This window comes from Lipotes vexillifer, unplaced genomic scaffold, assembly GCF_000442215.2.
Source record: "Lipotes vexillifer unplaced genomic scaffold, Lipotes_vexillifer_v1.1 scaffold22, whole genome shotgun sequence".
Classification (NCBI taxonomy): Eukaryota; Metazoa; Chordata; class Mammalia; order Artiodactyla; family Lipotidae; genus Lipotes; species Lipotes vexillifer.
Genome location: NW_006779050.1, coordinates 3,381,113 through 3,404,115, shown reverse-complemented (window position 1 = coordinate 3,404,115; position 23,003 = coordinate 3,381,113). Strand labels below are relative to the sequence as shown.

Below are 23,003 nucleotides of genomic sequence, written 5' to 3'. Positions count from 1 at the left end.
TCCCTCTTCCTCCTCTTTTTCCCATTCCCAACATTTTGAGTAGTTGAATGCACAGTTGAATCTATATATAGAGAGAGGTATAATTTACATATGTGTGTGTGTCTATATATATATATGTATATATATATATATATATGTATATATATATATCAAGTTACATTTGCTACAGCTCCACTAGAGTCAATGAAGGCATAATTGGTGTGATGGATGGGGGTGTATATGTTGATGTTTAGGCATCAAACCAGAAGGGAGTGGCTGGGAGGGAAATTGCTAGAGTGGAGGAGGAGGACCATTTGGCAAGATCGCTGGCGTGAAGGGAGGGAAAGTCAGGTTCAAAGTCACAGACCCCATGAAATGTCTGCATCTATTCTTTGAACCATACTTTTGTTCTGTGAACATTTTAGGAAGCTTCCCAGACCCCGAAAGGTAGACTACCAACAACTGGCTTTCAGTTGTGAAGACACTGCTTCAACATGTAAAAACATGAGACTCTTGTACGTAATGCAAAAGGAAAAATGGACTGGACTGGGGTCAAAGCCAAGGGTAAATGAGCTGCAATGTAAACCCAGAGTGGGTACTGAAGGAATGTAGAGCATCCCATTCTGACAGAGAATGTTTCATTTTAAATTGAAAGGTTGGTGGGGTGGAGGGGGAGCATTTACAGATGTCTTAAAGGAGGAACAATATTTTAAGGAAAAAAAGAATGTCAGCCATGCAGCTGTTGATGAAGAGGGGGCCATTTAGCCTAAATAGAATCCTAGACATCTCTTTTTATATCGTTTCTATCGCAGTTCATCCTTTTTGGCATGGGGCCTTTTAGGGGAAATGTACAACTTTTTTTTTTTTTTTTTGCGGTACGCGGGCCTCTCACTGTTGTGGCCTCTCCCGTTGCGGAGCACAGGCTCGGGACGCGCAGGCTCAGCGGCCATGGCTCATGGGCTCAGCCGCTCCGCGGCATGTGGGATCTTCCCGGACCGGGGCACGAACCCGTGTCGCCTGCATGGGCAGGCGGACTCTCAACCACTGCGCCACCAGGGAAGCCCATACAACATATTTTAAATCTGAATCTTTCGCTGTCAATTTCTTACCTACTGATTTCACCTTCCACTGTTTTTGTGGGAGGAGTCATCTGTCTTCCACAGAAGAACTTTTCAATTTCAGTCACGTCTTTACTTTTAAAGCTGTTTTAGCTTAGCAATTTCTGCTGTCATTCAAATAAATCATTTTAAAATAATGTATAGGAATTATTATAATTATTGAGGAAAAAATGGAACGAATGAAGTTCTGCATAGTCAGTAACCTTTTTCCAAGAAGATGAAAAAGCTTATATATTGAATTTAAAGAAATTGAAAGTGTAAAAGTAAACCTTAGCTTTGAATATATTCAACCCCAAATCAGTTTTTTTTCTTAGCTACTTTGAATTAGAAGTTTGCATTTGCCAAAGGACACAAAATAACTGCTTTGCTTACCAGTCAAGTTTCCTCTTTTGTTTTCCAAGATTAGAAGGAAAATTGAATTACCGCTATTTCATAAGGGTACAGGAGCTTTATTAAATTAAGATTATATTACACTCAACATTACACATCCACCTGAAATAATCAGCACACAATTGAGAATTTTCTCAAATATTTTTCTATTATTTCTTCATTGTCCTAAAAACTCCATGTACAAAATGTAATATGTCTTTCAGGTATCCCTTTGGATGTTATTTTAGACATTCTTAAAGACAGATTTTTTTTTTTTTTTTACAATATTGCAGATAATGTATTTTCATAGGGCATGAAGAGGAAACGTGTTAAAATGGATTTTTAACCAAAGTGGGAAATGGAATCTGTAGTTTTTATTTGAGATTTATTTATAAATACATTTTAAAAGGTTAACATTCTTTAAATTACTAGCAGAAACAAATCTGTGAAATGTCGTATACTTGTAATTGTCTTCTGTCCATACTGATCGAGAATTAAATTGAAAGAGATGGAACAGGACTTGGGGGCAAACATCATTCTGCATAGTACTCGTAGATTTTGTCATTGTATAGGGTCCCTTAAACAAATTGAAGCTGCACTGTTAGCTGAAGGGTGTCTCATGTTACCGTTTTACTGTATTTCAGGAAAACAGTGCATGTTCCTGGTGGATCTGGATCGAGCAAGAGCTGCAGAAGAACGTGGCTACTCCATTCAAGTGATATCCATGGAGCCAGAGAGCTGCTCTCCCAAAAATAACATGATTGTGGGAGTCCCCATTTAGAATGAGATATTCCACGTTTGATGTTTTGCCATCCATCTCTGTGATGAAAGCCCAGTGGCATTCAGGAGGGTCTTGGCATAACTAGGAAACAGCTTTAGCCATCTTGAACCTATTGTGCTCAGGGAAGAACACAGCAGGAAAGTCTTGGAGGAAGGCTACCTGCAAAGCATCACAAATGCTCTTGTAATTGTGATTAAAGGACTGCTGGTTTTCAGAGTGAGAATCCCCTGAAGTCTCAGCTGCCAGCAGAGTGATACTCACGAGAGGAGTTTCCATTACTGGAATAGCGATTTCTTTCTCAGTTCACAGCTTTTCTGATCTTGCCAGTGTGGGGTTCAGTTCAAAAGAATGTACTTGCAGCCTTAAAATCATTTAGAGATTCAAGTGGAGACCAAAACTAGACTCAGTGGTTTGTTTTTTATATTTTTAACAATTGTACTTTTTAAATAATTTTTTCAAAAATCTAGTCAGATAGTTACAGTATGCTTATATTTTTAAGCCGGGGTGAGTTGGACTTATATATCATTTCATATACTCCTTTTAAACATACTTCTCATAAATTACCAAATAAGATCATTGCTGGTTCAAACGTTTTATATGAAGATATTAAATAATTTCAGTAAATTTCCCATTAAAGGAACATGTAATTTGGACTTAAATTCTAACTAATCAGTAAATACATTGATTTATTAATTCAAGTCAATAAATAATTGTTGCAGATCCATTATTTTCAAGATCCTGGCCTAGATTCGCCTAAGGATACAAAGATGAGTTGCAACAGACACAGTGCCTTGCCTGTAAAAGTAAATCATGTACAAGAGAAAGGTTCATGAATTAGTTAAGTTCTTTACATCATAATATAATGTATGGTCACAGGATTTGTTTTTCAGATACCAATCATTTTTTATTTTTATTTATTTTTTTTTTGGTAAAACGTACTGAGTATAAATTGCAGGTGGAAGGAGTTGAGTATGGAAGCTTATTTGAGTAGTTCTCTCCACCCAAATTGTCCTTATTCCACCAGCCAAAGTTTTTAAAACCAGATGTCAGGTCTTTTCTCACATGCTGCTAATTATTTTTTACGTGTCCTGGGTTATTCCACTTGAGCTAAGATTTATTTCATCAATTTTGATGTTTTCAACCCCCCGTATGACACATATCATGAGGAGAAAGGGCTTTAATAAATAACTCTTTCATCACTGTGGATTAAAATACAGGAATAATTTATAAAGGGGACGGGGGTTTGAACTCTTGCTTTCTGGGATAAAATTAAAGAAAAGAATTAACCATCAGCCCCGAGTATCTTAGTCATTTGCACGTATAAACACACCATGCTCTTTTATCCAGGGCTTTCTTTTTCAATTGAGGAAAAATTTACAGCCAATAAAATAGCAGATTTTAAGTGTTCAGTTTGAGAAGTTTTGACAACCATATATACTCATGCAACCACCACCAGAAATAAGATATAGAATATTTCTGTCAGTCCAGAAAATTCTCTCATGTGCTTTCAGTTCAATTTCCCCCACCCCAAAGGCAACCACTCTCTGATTTCTATCACCCTACATTTGTTTTGCCTATTTTTGTCCTTCACATACATGAAGTCATGTAGTATGTAGTCTTTTGTGTCTGCCTTCTTTTGCTCAACATGGTAGTTTTTGAGAAATATCCACTTCATTGTGTGTATCAATGCTTTCTTCTTATTCCTAAGTAGTATTTCGTTATATAAATATATCAAAATGTGTTTATCCATTCTCCTATTGGTATTTATTTGAATTGTTTTCACTTTGAGGATATTAAGAATAAGGTCTATGAATATGTTTGTATAAATCTTTTTGTAGACATATATTTTCATTTCTCTTGGATAAATACCCAGAGTAGAATTGCTGGGTCACTGAAGAAATGAATGTCAGTTGCCAAACAATTTTCCAAAGTTGTTGTACCATTTTATATTCCCACCAGCAACGTATAAAGGGTCTAGTTCTCTACATCCTCACCAACATTTGATGTTGTCAGTTTTTAAAATTTTAACCATTCTGGTGGATGTGAAATGGTATCTCATTGTGGTTTTAATTTTCATTTCTCTGATAACTAGTACGTTAAGCATCATTTATAAAGTGTCTACTCAAGTCTTTGCTCATTTTTAAAATTAGGTAATTTGGGGTTTTTTTTTTTGTTGATTATATATTCTGGATATGAGTCCATTGTCATATAAATGTATTGAGACTATTTTTCCCAGTCTGTGGCTTGCTTACTCATTTTTATAATGAATGTTTCAATTTTTAATAAGCCTAATTTATATTTTTCTTTTATGGTTAATATTTTCCGTGTCCTCTCTAATAAATCTTTACCTACCCTAAGATTATAAAAATTCTTCCTATGTTCTTATAGAAACGTTATGGTTCTAGCTTTTTACATTTAGGTCTATGATTCATCTCAAATCAATATTCACTTATAGAGGTAAGTTTTGAGGAATATACAGTTGTTTCAGTGCCATTTGTTTAAAAAACTTTCCTCATTGAATTGACTTTCAACTGAATTCTCAGTTGAAAAACGATAGATGTATATGTATGAGTCTATTTCTGAATTCTCTGGTCTGTTCCATTAATCTGTTTGATTATTGGAGCTTTATAGTAAGTCTTGAAATTAGGTAGTTTGTCTTCCAATTTCACTTTTTATTTCGCAGATTATTTTGGCTGTTCTAAATCCATTGTTTTTCCATATAAATTTTTTAATTGGCTTATCAATTTCTTTTAAAAACAAAAAGGCTGCTGAGATTTTTGGTATTGCCTGGAATCTTTAGAGCAGTTTAGGGGAAATGGACACATTAACAATATTGAGTCTTACAATCCATGAACATAATGTACCTTTCCATGCATTTAGATCTCCTTTAATTAATCTCAGCAATATTTTGTAATTTTCAGTGTAGATGTTTTATTTATTATTATTTGATAGTTCTGAGGCTGTTACCTTCAGTTTTTGCATGCTGTTCCCACTACCCAGAATAGCTTCTTTTACCCCTCCCACTAACATAATCTAATTCATCCTTCTGTTCTTAAACTCAACCTCCTGAGGGACGCCTTTCCTAACTTCCCTGGAGTTAGGTACCTGTTATAGAATGTGCACCATCCAGAGGAGTCTTCTCCATCCTCCCCAAGTGACTCAAAGCACCCCTTCCCCACCCACAAAAAAAAAAAAGCCCATATGATGAATATGGAAAATAAAAAAGGAAGTGATCCCACTGTTCTCCCACCCCTGTTCTCAGGCATGGAATTCTTCAGCTGTGATGGCTGTGGCCAGTCCTAGACATGGGTATTAACAATTGCTCTTGATTTTTTTCTACGTAAATCCTTGCCAAGGCTTCTTCTCAGCCAGAGCAAATAAAAGGGGTTGGATACAGGCAGCAAGAAGGTTGTTGCAGTGACAACAATCCCAGAAAGTGACCTGGTCTCACCCCTACCCTTGTCCATCAAAAGCAGCGCTGCTCCTCAATGATTTGTCTCCCCCATGCTTACAATATTAGAAGCCAGAGCTTATCGTTCATTGACTTTTGAGCCTGGCCCAAAGAAGCAGGGGACAACTTTATCTTATTTAAGGAGACAAATTTCAGTCATATTAGAAAACAAAATATTTTCAGAGCATGCATGCAAAGTAAAATGTGCATGACAACAGTTAAATATTTTACCTCATTCTCAAGATTTTGGCTACAAGTGTTGCCAGCTCCGTGGTTCCAGAAAATTGCTGTTAATAGAACTTCCACATACTGACACCTGTTTTTCTATTGACTTTCATAGTATAATTAGAGGTATGCTCCTGTGGAAGTCATGGAATTGTAATAAGGCATACATTTTGTTTAAAGTACAAATTTTTGAAAACAGACTCTCAATGCAAAGTCGTTAGGAGTTTTTGAATAGATTTTTAGATTACACCAGAAATACATCCTGTTGAAAAACTAGAAGATGTGGCTAAACAAAAAGAGGAAACATTTTAAAGTAACTTAATACTGTGTTGTATTCCTTCCTAGACTTTGTTCTGTGCACGTGCGCACACACACACACACACACACACACACGGATTTATTTAACAAACACTAATACTGTATTTAGTATTTGCTAGGTACTATTCTTTACAAATAATAACTTATTTAGTCTTTTTTTTAAGTTATTTAATCCTCGTAATGACCCTAAAAGCTAGACACCATTAGTAATCCTATTTTCCAGAACTAAGGCCAACGTTTCGTAGTAAGAGCAGATCCAGATTTGAATTTAACCAGTGAATGGCAGAGATAGTATTCAAATTCAGGCTCCTCAACAATCCTCTTAGGATCGGCTGAAACAGCCTATACTAACTAAATCCCTGCACCTTTTGAAGTTCTACACAAGAAAGATGTATTTTCTGCTCACACTACAGATCCTCGTTAGCGCTGACTCTACATTATCTTCACACCTGACCAGGCAGCCTCTACTAGGAACGTAGCTTGTCTCATGACAAAGGACAAATAGGCATGACAAACTATCAGCTGGCTACTAAAGATTCTGCTCAGATCTGTTATACTGCACTTCCCTTATTTTGTTGACAAAAGCAAATTACATAGCCACTCCTGAGTTTAACAGGGTGGGGATGTGTATATAACCTTGGTGGGGGGTGCGGGGTGGGGAGGCGGGTTGCAGATAGTTGCAAACAACAGTGTACCACCAAAAATGTAGTTGAAGGAGAAAGAGAAGGAAAGGAAAAGAAGGAAGAAGAAAACAGAAAGAAAAGGCCATTGTATCTTCCAGTTTAGAAACAGATTCTGAATGCTATTGCCTTGGTGTAGGGCATTTTACTGGATCCATCAAAGAGAGAAAAGGCATGTATGTGCCACAAGCTTTCCTGACATTGCTCTGTGGACTTTTTCATACTTACTTTCAGAAAGGAATTTTCCAGAAGACGCTCAAAGGAGTTGTTTTTATTGTTATAGAAGGTTGGAGAAACTTCTCCTAAATGGAGTTTCAAATTTGCAAATTCTGCCTCCTGTGTTAAAGTGCTTGATCTATAACGCCAAATATTCCTTCAGGAAGGTATGAGTTTACATGCCTAGGAATGTATGATTGTTTATATCCCTGTACTCTTAACCAACACAGACATTATCAGAATTTTGTTTTAATCTTGGCCAATTTGATGGTCAAAAGTCCTATTTTGTTTTGATATTCATTCTTGAAATTATTCATATAATTGCATATTTTTCATATGTTTATTGGCCATTTACATTCTGCCAATTCATCAATTTGTTCATTTAATCAACGTATATTGACCTCTTGCTTTGAGGTCAAGTATTATGTACATATTTCTGGCTCATTTTTCATCTGGTACTTTCATCTTTTATGTAAGGATTAGTAAAGTGTTTTTAAAAAAATATATTTATATATGTATTTCTGAGTTTTATTTTTTTAATTTTTATTGGAGTATAGTTGATTTACACTAAAGGTTTATTTATGGATTAAAGACTTTTGTTAATTACATTACAATTTAAATTGGCCTTTATGGGGGAAGGTGTTGCGTCTGTTTTTGTTTTGCTGTTATAAAATTTAAAATACACATTTTATCATATATGTCACTCTTTTTCTTGTGATCTCTGCTTAGAAAGATTTTTCGCACCCAGTGATAAAAAAATACCTATATTTTTGGTATTCTAATTCTTTTTTTTTTTTTTTTTTTTAAAGAACTCTATTATATTTTACCTTCTTTCTTTCTTTCTTTTTTTTTTTAATACACAATGTATTTATTTATTTATTTATTTATGGCTGTGTTGGGTCTTCATTTCTGTGCGAGGGCTTTCTCTAGTCGTGGCAAGTGGGGGTCACTCTTCATCGCGGTGCGCAGGCCTCTCACTATTGCGGCCTCTGTTGTTGCGGAGCACAGGCTCCAGACGCGCAGGCTCAGTAATTGTGGCTCACGGGCCCAGTTGCTCCATGGCATGTGGGATCTTCCCAGACCAGGGCTCGAACCTGTGTCCCCTGCATTGGCAGGCAGATTCTCAACCACTGCGCCACCAGGGAAGCCCTGGTATTCTAATTCTTTAATAATTCTAGTTTTTACATTTAAATCTTTTACTCAGCAAGAATTCCTTTCGGTGGGTGGTTTGAGGTAGAAATCTAATATTTGTTTTCATGTTATTAGTTACTTTTCACCATACTATTATAAAAATCTAACTTTTTCCATTGATTCCAGATGCCTTTAAAATACTAAGTATACACTGGACTTTCTTCACTTTTATTCTTTTCTATTGAATTCTTGTACGAGAATCATACTCACTAAATTATTACAGCTTTATAAGACATTTTGACATCTAGCAAGTAAGTTTTATGTTTGGTAATAATTTCAAGGGTTTGTGACCTACCTGAGACAGAGAATGTCTCTCTCCTGAAATTGTACCCTATGGTTCAAATAGACATACATTTTCCTAGAGAGAGGGGCTATAGTCTTAATGAGATTCTCAAAAGGATCCGTGACCCCAAATAACATTATCACTGATCTAAAGGAAGCAAAAATGTAACAGAATTCAATGTTCTGCCCGAAAGAATTAGCCAAATATTAGAATCTTTTTTCAATATTTACAATAAAAGAATCATTATTTGCTTTTGCAGGATTCCTTTTTCATAGCTCTCTAAAGAAGCCAGGTTTTGTTCATTTGTATTTGTTTGTTTGCTTGTAGGTCTAGTTTATCTGACCTGAATAACAACAGTTTATAATCGAGCAAGAAAACAAAGTTCAACAGCAAACAGAGGAGAATATTTACTGGATGACTGATCTAAGCATCCTGAACGTTTCCATAATGTGAGTCAGATACTGTGTTAGCTGCTGTCACCTTCTAGAAGGAAGCTTTCTGCCTAACTAAAGTGGCCTCTACCGGTTACTCGCTATCTCCCCACAATACGTCTGTGTACGTTTATTATTTGTCCCTCCATAGAATTTAAGCTCCAAGCAGTCTGTTTTATCTACCATTATACTTTCAGTACTTAGTCCAGTGTCAGGCACATTGTAGGAACTCACTGAATGTTTATAAAATGAATACTATATATTTAACACCTTCCATATGGGGTGAAAATGCATATGAGGTTTTCCTTTCCCATCTGTAGACATACATCCAAGCATCAGGCGTGTGGGCTTTTCTTATTGTTTGGGTTTATGTTGTTTTTATTTTGTTTATTGTTCTTCAAACACATTTAGCAAATCCAGTGTAAAGAAGAATAAGCAGTGACAGTTATTGCCTATGTCATCTGAATAGCTTTTATGCAGAAAATACTGGTAAATTATTTTCCCTGTCCAAGGAGGAAAAGGCAAAAGGGAATATGCTTAAGCTAAGAAGAAAAGTTTCTCAACTAATGTCAGTTGGATGTTTACCGTTATAAACCTGTCCCAGCATAGAGCAGGGCTCACTCGAAGTGATTAGTAAATATCTGTTAAATGAGTGTTACTGAACGACCATTAAAGAAATAAAACCGTCACTGTCACTGGGGCTGCTTCAATGAGAAAAGAGATGCTTGCTCTTCACATGTCTGATGACTGGGCTCAGTTACTGATCAGTTCTCACCATCTGCCTGCCTTTCAGTCAGAAGGGGACCGTATGCACAGCCTGGGAGTCTCACAGACTACTTTCCTTGTATGATGCTTCCTCCTTTGCACAGAATAGCTCGCTCAATTATCTGAAAATAATAGATATCCCAGTATAATTTTGGAATGCACCACATATTTTGTTGAGAACGACAACCTTATCCCTTACGAAGTTCTCAGTAATTAAGAAAAGTAAGCTAGAACTTCTTGGATAGGCAAGGAAACACAGCATAAGGGTAAAAATTTACCATACACAGTTAAGACCATGGTCTATACACATAACCAACTAGGCATTGACTATATATAATAGTAATAAAGGTGACTTTTCTGTATAACCAAATTTACTTTCACTGCAAATTTTAAATGATCATCTGACTCATTTCTTTGTTTCAAACCTGTCTATTATTTCTATTAGATCCTTCATAGATCATCCCACAATTTACTTTGAATTTAATGAGACTAAAAATACATAAGTACATTCCTACGTAAATGGCGACTGTTCTTCCTTTATTATATTTTGAGTTTAGAGCTTCCACAATGCAGGGATGACAATGATACTCTTTAATTGGATTTTTAACTGAGTACTTGGAGGCATGTTTGCTGCTGAATTGGGAGCAGATAGTTACTTTGGGAAAGCCTCTGTGTGTATTTGGGGAAGTGAAAGAAGGTCATGGGGAAAGAGGAAACAATGCATATAAATGAATACAGCTCAATTTCCTCCTCAATCTCCCCATAAGAGAGCATCTTCACGTTATTCCTAGAATTACACAACTAGAGATAGTTGAGGTAGCAAAACATGAATTTCAACACCTTTAGTAAATTGAGCACCCAAAGTTCCCGACAGACTAAAGTCAATCTGATTTTTGAAGACACCCAGAGCAGGAGATTTTAGCTAGCTTCTTTCTCCATAAATCTTTAGTATATCTTCCATATCACACCTCAAGGAAATTCTGTTTTAACCACATTCTTTGTGCTACATTTAAAAGGCATCTCAGGTGCTTATGTCAGTGGAAAGGAGCGGGAGCTATGAACTAACATTCTTTGTTTTAAATTTGAAGAGACTTGAAAAATATTATTTTTACCTGTTTATTATTGCTTATGTGGTATTGTTAGAATTATCATCAGAATGAACCGTCCTAATTTTACCTTTTGAGTCTTAGGGGTAAGTCTTTCAATATTTCTAAGGCTCCCTTCCAAACCTAGCTCAATTTCCACCTCCTCCTGGGCTGTAAATCTTGGATGCTTTACAGAAGCCACCTGAATAGAATCATTAATGCTAATTACTGTCTTAATGACCTGCAGCTTTCTAAGTCTAGATGTCTGGCAGGGAGAAGCCCTGCCTTTGTTCTTCCTCAAAATAATCTTGGCTATTCCTGCCCTTTTGCTCTCTTCCATCTAGAATTTAAGATCTACTTGTCAAGTTCTATGAAAAAGCCTTTACTGGATTTAGAGATTGCGTAGCGAAGAATTAACATCTTAACAATGTCCAGCCTTCTTATTTCTGAGCTTGGCGTATATGGACAAGGTAGTTCCCTTCAATTCCCACTTTATCGTGTATAGATTGCTGATTTAGCAAATGCTTTTTCCGTATCCACTGAGGTGATCATCTCTTTTTCCCCTTTTAGTATTTTAATGAGGCTAATTCCATTAATATATTGTCTAATGTTAAACTGTCCTTATACTCTTGGGAAAAACATAAATTGCTCAAGATAAGTTTTTTTTCTAGCTATTAATGTTTTATTTTTAATTTTATCATCTTTGTTCATAAACATTATTGTCATGTGAATGTCATTTTCTGATGTTATCCTGATCCAGTTTAGGTATCAGGATCAAGGCTATTCTAGCACCATTAACTGATATGAAAAATATTGTTGCTGTTCTCTAGTACAGTTTTTATAACCTAGAGATTGTCTTCCTCAAATGCTTGGTTCACTGGCCTGTAAAACCATGCAGTATATTTGGGGACAGGATAATAGGAATTAGATTTTAAGCTGCTTATTAAATGTCTTTGGTGATCATTGGTATATTTAGACTTTCTATTTGTTCTTAAATCACTTACCTATTTCTAAGACACTGCCTGGGTTGACTTTTTTATTTCTTTATCTAGGCTGGTGATAAAACTTAAAAAAAAAAAAATCTAGGCTCCTACCTGACTTTGAAAAACACCTTGTATTACTTTTTGACCCTCTAGCAATTTGTATTCTCATCTAATAGTTATGCTGTCCAGACCATATTTTCTAAATTTATTGCCTCATACAACTGAATCACCTAACCTACTGGGAGCCAAGATAAATTAGAACTATCTCTTTTTCTTGATCTACCTGGGACTTTTATCCTAATAGATGAGGTTAGTCTGACGATGTTTATTCTTCACGAAGACTTGCTGGCAGCTATCAGCAAGATGCTTGCAAGTTTTTCTTTCAATGATGTTTAAATGTACAGACATTTACTGTATAGAATTTATACTCACATTGCTACAGTTTTTGGAGGATTTTACTGTGAATGTCAGCAAGAGTGGCTTCCAAAAAAAAAAAAAAAGAACAAATTTTAGAAACAGTAATAATAGACAATAGAATGGAACCCTGAACAGATTCCTTAAAGAGGCCTCTTGTCCTTAAGAAGACAAGGTGGGATGTAAGTATAGAGAAATGTGTACTAAATCCTGAGAGTTTGCTACCTCCCCAGTCAGAAATTAAATATATTATGACTTATGTCACTGATAACAAGCACTAATGGATAGCTCTGGTGATGTTCCAAAACAACTGAAAGAAGACACCAGCTGCCATCAGATGCAAATTAAAAGATTGTTATCAAATATGATAGGAGAGGAAGATCATCTTATCCCATCTTAGGCATGCCAGAGGAAAGGATATATAGCTGCTGCTACTCTTACTATGGATTTGTATGGCCTTTATAGTTTGTCTGTGTATGTGTGTATTCAAGAGTTTCCCAGTTCCTAACTACAGCAATCCATTCAATCCTTTGGAATAATTAATTCATGGATTGCCAGACTACAGCCCAAGGGCCAAACCAGCCCAAAGCCTGTTTTTGCAAATAAAATTTTATTGGAAAGCAGTCATGCTCATTTATGTATTTTCTATAACAATTTTTGCACTACAAACACAGAGCAGTTTCAATAGAGTCTGGCCCCCAAAGGTGAAAATATGTAACCTCCTGCTTTTCACAGAAAACACTTGCTAATCCCTGAGTTAAATCATTAGGTGTCGAAAAAGCTGAAGAATCACTTAATCTAGGCAAGTGACCTTAAACTGGCCTTCATAAATATGTATCTGGGGTCTGTCATTTCAAGAAATAATTTGTGTTATTTATTGTATGTGTACATTTTACTGGTAAGAGAATCCTGTGTCTTTCATCAGCTACTCCAAGAGGTCTTGTGATCCAAAATGTGTTAAGAACTAACTTTTAGGTGAATACTGTTTATTTGTTCTTTTGAAGTCTTATGGGCTAGAAGAAAAAGCAGTTCACAAAACTGACCCAACACAATGAAATATCATTAGACCTGTTAGGATGGCTATTATCAAAAAAAAAAAAAAGATAAGTGTTGGCAAGGATGGGGAGAAATTGGGACCCTTGTACAATATTGGTGGGAATGTGAAGTGCTCCAGCCCCTACGGAATCAGTATAGAGGTTCCTCAAAAAATTAAAATAGAACTACCATATGATCTAGCGATCCCACTTCTGGGTATATACCTGAAAGAAATAAAATCAGTTGCTCAAAGAGATAGCTGCACTCCCATGTCCACTGCAGTATTATTCACAATAGCCAAGCTATGAAAACAACCTAAATGACCATCAATAGATGAATGGGTAAAGAAAATGTGATATTGATATTATTCAGCCTTAAAAAAGGAAAATCTGTGATATGTGACAACATGGATGAACCTGAGGACATTGTGCTAAGTGGAGATAGGCCAGTCACAGAAGGACAAATACTGAATGATTCCACTTATACGTGCTATCTAAAATAGTCAAACTCACAGAAACAGAGAACAGGATGGTGGTTGCTAGGGGCTGGGGACGGGGGCAATGCTGTTCAATGGGTATAAAGTTTCAGTTAGGCAAGATGAATGAGTTCTAAAAATCCGATGTACAAAAAATCCGATGTCCAATACTGTGCCTATGGTTAACAAACTGTATTGTGCACTTAAAATTTTGTTAAAAGGGTAGATTTTACATTATGTGTTCTTACCACAATAATAATAATTAAAAAACTGACCCAAAGAGTTTTTTGAAAGAATGAAGAAATTGGTAAATACTGTTGGCTAAGGGAATTTTTTGTGCAAGAGAAAGAATTTTATAACTCTCCAGAGTTAAGTCTAAGTCATTTATTTCTATTGATTATGTGCCACATATTGTTTATAATGTCTAGTTTTCATGACCTTGCCTGATGGGTATTAACCCCTCATTTTACAGAAGCATGAACTAAGGCTCACTAAGGATACATAATTTGTTGTCAAGTAATAGTAAGGATTTGGGGCTTCCCTGGTGGCGCAGTGGTTGAGAGTCCGCCTGCCAATGCAGGGGACACGGGTTTGTGCCCCAGTCCGGGAAGATCCCGCATGCCGCGGAGCGGCTGGGCCCGTGAGCCATGGCCGCTGAGCCTGCACGTCCGGCGCCTGTGCTCCGCAACGGGAGAGGCCACAGCAGTGAGAGGCCCGCCTACCGAAAAAAAAAAGTAAAGATTTGAAAGAGCGTATGATTCCCAAGACTGTACCACACACCCTCTTCACCAAAGTTTCATACATTATAAGAAGTTGTCTATGACATGTTGTTAAGGAATTTAATGCTAGTTTTAAATTGAGAAAAATCTTCACTTGTTGCTCTACTGGGAAGCCCAATGCTTGAGGTCCATTATACAACTCTTCCCTCTGAACTCAGATCACCTCTAGAGAGTGGAGTACAGGGCTACTCTCTCCAGAGAAATCACTGATTTCCACAGTCTGGGGAAAATTTTCCTCTCACCAATGCCTTTCTCAAAGTCATTCCTCTCTCTCCCCTCCTTGGCTTTGATACATAGCTTTGCCTTAGCAATGAATTCAGGCTTTCAAAAAAGAGAGAGGGTTATTTTCAAGTTGTGTCTGTTTTAGACCCTGAACAGACCTTTATGCCAAAAAAATACAAACTTGGTCGTGTGTGTGTGTGTGTGTGTGTGTGTGTGTGTGGAGTGGGAGGGTTATAAGTGGGTTTAGGTAAAGAGAACCAAACCACAAACTAATATGTAAATACATTATCATGTGACAATCTTATTGGCAATGAGAAGCCATTCGGTTCTTTGTGGAGGGGAGTGAAGGATGGAAGCATTGTTTTAAGAAAGGGGAAACACATATTTGCTGCAAACTTAGAATCAAGCCTTAGACTTTTCACAGTGTAATTATTTCACAATAAAATTACTGTGAAATAAAGTTTACTGAGGTTACTTGAAAATAGGTGCAAGTACACAAATGGCCAAAATCTACCTTAAATTGTAACTTGCAAATAGAATGGAATTGAATGGGCTTTCCTACTGCCCACCCTCCACCTTACACCTTTGGTGACTTCTACATGTGAGAAAAAGAAATGAAACACTGGAAATTTTACCTTTTCCACTGTAAAATCACTGATACATTAAATCACCCTTTAAAACTAGTAACCAGCATCTTTCTTTGTGATACTAGTGTTCCGATGCTCTCTTTTTCAAGCTTTTTCTTGGGAAAGGTATTCTGTTTTCTGAATGTACAAATCATTTATATGATGTTCAATCTATCATTCTGGATCAAGTTGCCTTTGGTCTTTTTATATCACTGCACTCCAAGAACATCAGGTCCTGGCAACAACGTTTGTGCATCCTGAAATGGGTGCTGTCCTTTCTGGGTAACCTTTTGTGAAGTCACATGAGTGGCAGCTAGCCTAACTCTGGTTGTCCTCTAGGCAACGACATTTGAGCTGTTGCTGTTTCATCTTGCAGCCTCTCAAAGCCAATTTTTCCTCCAGGTTTGATTACTCTTTTCCTCGCTGAATTTGTAAAATGTGTCTTGGCATTTTCAATTACCCAAGCATTCAAGAAGACAGCTTTTGTGTGGGTTGACTCAGGCCCACACCCACGCTAATGATAGAGGCTCTGTAACCGCCCAGCCAACTGCCTGTAATAAGAGTGAATGCACACATAAACTGAATTGTGATTTAATCTATTTTTTTTCTTTTTTTTTCTTCTTTTTTTTCTTTTCCCCTAGGTTCTTCAGAACCATTTCTTTTTTTAATAGATTCCATATATATGTGTTAGCATACAGTATTTATATAATCTATTATTTTAATCACCAAAGTAAAATTCTGGATTACCCTTCCTAAATTATAGGAGCACTTTACAGCTAATCCAAAATATCTTTTTTGTATTAGATTTGGCTCCTTGGTTACAATTTACTACTAACAACATAATAACTAATGAGAGGAGGAGGCAGCACAAAAACATGTAATTCTTGCAGCTAGAATTTAGTAAAAACATAGAAAATAAAAAAGTGGAATCAAAAACAGAGTTTAGATTTGAAAACAGTCACGGATCCACAAAGTAAATGGTCTATGCCTAAAGCATGGAGCATGGTTTTAAACGCCCGCTATAAATTGTCTTTTAAGAGAGTCTGAGGGTTTTCCTTATATCGTCTACACACCCCCTAACCACTTCCTGCCCTGCCAGTGCCCCCAGGAAACTGACATTGGGGGAGCATGCGCAGAAATTCTGAAGGTAGAAAGGAAGGGAGAGAGAGGTAAGGGTATTACTTGCAGCTTCAGGGAGGGGTTTCCAGTACTCTGTCCGCCCTAAAGACTACAGCTCCTTTTGATGGGCCCTTCCTCTTCCTCCATGGTTCCAGTCTGGGCTATGGTTTCCTCCTCTTGTCTTTTTACACCCAAGTCTGTTTACCTGCTTCCCACTTTTGCTGGTCTTTTAGCTTTTCACATCCCTTCATTATTCCCTTCCCCAGGCCTTCACATGCTTGTGGTCCCTGCAGTAAAACCTCTTCATTTGAACCACCTGCTGCAACCCTGATTGATACAAAGAAACTACACTGAATAGCCATGGAGTGCTTTGAATGGTATCTTTTTCTTTTTTACTGGCCATATTGGAATGTAGGTGTGCATGGGGGGGGGCGGAAATCTTGTGATCAAGCCTCTGACTAATTTACAGATCAAACAGTTAAGGGTTGGCTACTCATAGCTCCTTTGTTAACCATTTATCATGGTGGCTTCCTAGAATTACACTTCCTGAAGTTAGGTCAAATCGTCATTGTGTTTATAATTTGGTAGCATAGAAACAGGGATTCTTTCATTTATTTCAATTGGGTAACTTCTCAATCTGGTATTATTTGAAGGAAAATAGAGTTGTATGACCATAGCAAGCATAAAATTTCTATTAGTAAATCTCAGCATTCATTGGTCATAAAGTCAAACACTTTAGCAAGTTTCAAAATGTTGAACATTAAAGTAGGTAAGGCATTAAGATTCCTCAAAGATCAAATCAAAGTCAGTAATAGAATTCAAAATGAATAACTCACTTATTTGCATAAGCAATCTGAACTTTAACTCTCAGTATTCCACATCAAATACTAATTTCTTTTATATTGTGCAGGTGTCTGTAGTAATGTACCAACTAGCAATGTTAATTTGCTAAAACCTCACCCAGTACTAGCATACTATAACTACATCTGTTAAGTGTGTTTTCTTGTTAACATTTATGTCTCAGTGTAAGATACACAGGCACCCACACACACGTTTTAGAGAAGCTATTTAAGGTTTTTTCAGTGAAAAATAGAAGTGTTTCTAGAGTGTAGATTTGAGTTCATCCCAAGTAAAATTAAAACAGTCCCTCAGAAATGTCTCTTGTTTGCATTTGGTCTGAAACATTGCTTCTCTAAACTGTCTACTTGTCAGAATTGCCTGGAGAGCATTTCTAAAACACAGATTACTGATTTCAATCTCAGTCCTTCTGTAGAGGCTGGGGCAGAATGGCACTATATCTGTTGCATTCATCACTGTGTATCCAGAATATCATGCAAGGCCCTCAGTAATCATTTGATGAATGAATGAATCAGAATGTCTGAAGGTTGAATCTAGGAACCTGTATGTTTGTAAAGGCCTCCAGGTGATTCTGCTGACCAGTCACTTCTGGAAAACACTGATCTTTAACTTAGAATTTTAGACCTGGAGGAGATCTTAGCCAGCATTTAATTCAACACACTTACTTTGGAAATGGAAAAACATGAAGTCTGAGAAATTAAATAACATATATAATCATAATATTTTCATACTTAGCAACACGTTTTAGGACAAATGATGAGAAACAAAGAGAAAGGGAGACTAAAAGATACACCTTTTCTTTGTGTGTGTGTTAAAATGCCAATATGGCTAGAGTAAAGATTTTTTTTAATTGAAGTATAGTTGATTTACAATATTATGCTAATTTTAGGTGTACAGCATAGCGATTTAGTATTTTTACAGATTATACTCCATTAAAAGTTATTACAAAATAATGGCTATAATTCCTTGTCCTATACAATATAGCCTTGTTGCTTATCTATGTTATACATAGCAGTTTGTATCTTTTAATTCCATACCATTAACTTACCCCTCTCTCCCCAGTGGTAACCACTAGTTTATTTTCTATATCTGTAAGTCTGTTTCTGTTTCACATATACATTCATTTGTATTATTTTTTAGATTCTACATATAAGTAGTGTCATACAGTATTTGTCTTCCTATGTCTGACTTATTTCACTGAGCATAATATTCTCAGGGTCCATTGATGTGGCTGCAAATGGCAGAATTTCATTCTTTTTAACGGCTGAGCAATATTCCACATCTTCTTTATCCATTCATCTGTTGATGGGCACAAGGGTTGCTTCCATATCTTGGATATTGTAAATAGTGCTGCTATGAACATTGGGGTACATGTATCTTTTTGAATTAGTGTTTTCATTTTCTCCAGATACATATCCAGGAGTGGAATTGCTGGGTCATATGATAGTTCTATTTTTAGTTTTTTGAGGAATCTCCATGCTATTTTCCACAGTGGCTGCACCAATTTACATTCCCACCAACAGTGTACAAGCGTTCCCTTTTCTCCACATCCTCTCCAAGATTTGTTATTTGTGGGTTTTTTTTTTTTTTTTTGGATGATAGGCATTCTGACTGGTGTGAGGTGATACCTCATTGTAGTTTTGATTTGCATCTCTCTAATAATTAGTGAATAATTAGTGATGTTGAGCATCTTTTCATGTGCCTGTTAGCCATCTGTATGTCTTCTTTGGAAAAATGTCTATTTAGGTCTTCTGCCCATTTTTTGATTGCATTGTTTGCTTTTTGATATTGAGCTGTATGAGCTGTTTATATATTTTGGATTAAAAGATATTGCTTTTACCTTAAAGACAAGCCATTTTACAGCTTGGCCTTAAGGACTGTAAGAGGTCAGCTGAAGGGCACTCACCTACCTGAGACTCTTGGTCAGGATCCTATTTCAGGGATAACTAAGGAGACTTCCCTCCTCTGCTCCCTTTCACTCCCACAGACTTTCATCCAGTTATGTCAAATACGTGAAGAAAAGTGTTTTGCTTTTGCTTAAAGTATCTATAATGGCCTTCTCTTCCAATGAGAATTTCTCAAACAACTCTCATGTTCTCTGTGCTGCATAAATTAGGCAAATAGTAGTGAAGTTATTTTTTTCTTCCAAAAAAATCTGCCAATAATGTAAAATTCACTTGCTAACATAATATTTTGTGCAAATACACCAAAAAATGTTTCATAGTTAACCTTCTTACTTCTGCCTGCATATTAACATGATTAGAAAATATTAGTGTTTCGATAGTCATCAGAAAGTAAACATTTAGTCACCTAGCTATTATTCACAAAGTTATTTCACTATGTTTCAATGGAATTTACTGCTGACCACAGTAATTCTTATCTCTCTTAAAAGGAGCTATGCAGCTCATATCTTCAAGAGTATTCAATAGCCCAAAATAAAAGTGCTGGCATAATTTTTTTAAGTACTGGCAAAGTAAAATTTAGCATTTGCTAGAAAATGAGCCTCATTCTTTTTAAAAAGGGTGTTTATTGTCTTAAAGACTGTAATAATAACAAAACTGTAAGTAAGAATAATAGTAATTAGCATTGATAAAGCACTTACTATATGCTAGTTATATACTAAGCAATATGCACAGAGTACTTCATTTATCTAAAAAATGTAAGATACTTAAGCAAGTATCATGTGTGGATATTTGTGTGTATGTGCATATATACATATGTGACCATATGTATGGCATTTCCATACATATGATACAGTATATAGTACTCACAATATATTTACTTAAATACATACAGAAAATTTCTGGGCAGATATTAAGACACAGTTGATCATTTTCATTCTGGCCATCACTCGTGGTTGCCTGCCCAATAGCCATTGCCCTTCTTTCTTGCCAACAGAACACTGGTTTTGTTGAGGCAGCCATGTGCCTGCCCAGGGGAGGAGTTACTATGAACCTAAATCAGTCACAGGTCTCATTCTCTTCTGCCCATGGTGGGTCTAGGGCTAGGAGTCAGTTCTTGTCTGGGGCATGAGAGATTACGGGAAGTCTGCTTAGGGCTTCTAGGAGGATTTCCCTCCTCAGGAAATAAGGATGTGCATGAGGAGAAAGCTTTTTTTGCTTCTAGCCCATTCCCTCCTGCTTAGGAAACTTTGATTTGAAAACACCTAGAGCCGTGTTAGCCTCCATGTGGCAATGAGGTGTTGACACTGCTGGTACACTGTGAATAGAGGGTAACTTCTTGATTATGTCACAAAGTACAGAATCAACCCTGATACCACCTACCTCTGAATTTCATATAAGTTAACAAAAGCCAGTATAGATAGGGGTTCCTGTTACTTGCAGCCAAAGTATTCATGACTGATACAGTTACTTCTGGGAAGTGGGATTGAGGGTACAGGAAGGGAGAACAGTGTCTTACTTTTGATTGTATATTGTTTTCTGCTGCGTTAATTTGATTTACCATGTATGGGCAGTACTTCAAAATTAAAAAGCAGGGGCTTCCCTGGTGGCGCAGTGGTTGAGAGTCCGCCTGCTGATGCAGGGGACACGGGTTCATGCCCCGGTCTGGGAAGATCCCACATGCCGCGGAGCAGCTGGGCCCGTGAGCCATGGCCGCTGAACCTGTGCTCGGCAACGGGAGAGGCCACAACAGTGAGAGGCCTGCGTACCGCAAAAAAAAAAAAAAAAATTATAAAACAACTCATTTAATTTTTTAAAAATTGCATTTCTGAATAACTGGTATATTAATTTGGAGAAAATTGAGAGCCATAATGTTTTAAATAGTACCCCAACTCAGTAGCTCACAATTTATACCCAGGCACTCTTTGACCAACAGACATATATGCAATCACTTGGAGTATTTGAGCAGTTAGCTAATTTTGAATTTTAACATCAAGTTGTCCTTCTTTCCAAACTATCAATATTTGTGAGTGTTTGTGTATCTCCCAAACAATGTAAGTATGAGTCTCCCTAGCATGTGTTTGGAGGGGAGATGTTTAGTGTGTCTACTGGGATTTACTTCCTACCCCCAGTTTTTTTCTGAGTAACAGCGTGAGAATGAAGAGCTGCTTCCACTAGCTGGGGCTAATATGAGTCAGGAGATATTTACACCAGGTAGATGCGTTGACCGGGGTGAGGAGGAAGGGCTGAAGCATCAGGCAACATGAGCTCAAGTTCTCACTGGAATTTCTCCAAGAAAGGACCTTTATCTTTGTACAACCCAGCTGACACTAACATCAATTTAACAACTATCAGCCTAGGAGAAGGGTTAGGATTGTGCTCGTGCAGGATTTCTGGGGACTAGGCTTGCCAGGGAATCCATTATTTCCTTCCCATTTTTCCTCAGAGCTCTCACATCTCAGGCTTCATTCTCCCTTAAATGAGGGTGTAGGAATGGAACAGAAGTTGGTTCTCTGATACTACCACCTTGAGAAATGACAAACTACTGCATCATGAAGAGCTAACGTCCCCATCCCCATCAGCAATATTTAATTAGATGGATACAGGGTGAAGAATCAGGATCAAGACAGTCAGAGCCAGGCCAGTCTTAATACTGCGTCTCCTGTGAAACTTCCCAAGGAACAGTCCTCGAATTCGGCCTCACATTGACTTCATTATTTATAGTGCCATCCTCTACGCCTGATCCATCATCAAGACCTGTTGAGGTTTTCTTGGTTAAAGTTCTTGAAAACCTCACTTCTTTTTCAGTTCCCTGTGCTCTTTCATAACTACGGTATCCTCCTTTCCAGATCTCCACTTCTCCAGGTCATTTACATATAGCTAGCATAATAATCTTTCTTATTTGTCATCATATTATTCCCTACCTAAGTTTTACTGAGAGATAGAAACAAACATTGGAACAAATGGAGAGAGGAAAAAATCAATCGTTTCATGACAAGTGATGGGGTCCCCATTTATCCATGAGATAGTCCTCCCAATTTTTTTGTCCCACTTGTACATATAAACTTTAAGGGATATAGGGAATTCCCTGGCGGTCCAGTGGTTAGGACTCTGTGCTTTCACTGCCAAGGGGGCCCGGGCCGGGTTCCTTCCCTGGTCGGGGAATTAAGATCCCGCAAGCCGCATGGCATGGCCAAGGCCAAAAAAAAAAAAAAAAAAAAAAACTTTTAGGGATATAGATGAAATAACCATAAATCTATTACTTATTTATTTATATTATTTTAAATACCCTCACTACTTAAAATCACAAATAAGAAATTTTAGATTGATGAACTTAAAATATTTCTTTTTCTCATCAGTGAAGGAAAAAAATTGTTTAAACTGTTTCCATTGCAACTTCTACATGGCATCTTTGTCATGGTTAGAGCTCCTTTTCATCATCTCACAAAAACAGATGTGCACAGCTCTCTCTCTGGGGGAACTTTACTTAAGAGGAGGAAGGTAACAGAAAACCTAAAGGAGGCTCTGAGGGGAGATCAGGAGGAAGAAACTAAGTCTCCGGCTCAAAACTCCTGTGCAGACAGTGCTTGGATAAGGCATTTCCTGGCACCAGCCTCCTGGGTCTGATACACCACCTCAGTGCTCACTTAGATGTTACATTTTGCTTGGGAAGCCAAAGGAATGTCCTGATTTTTACTA

The 23,003-nt window shown here is 37.1% G+C and overlaps 1 protein-coding gene across 2 annotated transcripts in view; it reads left to right on the top strand.

Annotated features, from left to right (window-relative positions):
• GSTCD (glutathione S-transferase C-terminal domain containing) overlaps positions 1–2,423 on the top strand; it is a 133,547-nt gene extending 131,124 nt beyond the window's left edge. The window contains exon 12 of one of the 2 annotated variants that reach the window (XM_007452160.1): positions 2,111–2,423. In XM_007452160.1, the coding sequence (XP_007452222.1) occupies positions 2,111–2,247 (137 nt within the window). In that variant the 3' untranslated portion in view covers positions 2,248–2,423. The remainder of the gene's footprint in view (positions 1–2,110) is intronic. The other variant, XM_007452161.1, reaches the window with a different exon arrangement.
• The last annotated feature ends 20,580 nt before the right edge of the window (positions 2,424–23,003 follow it).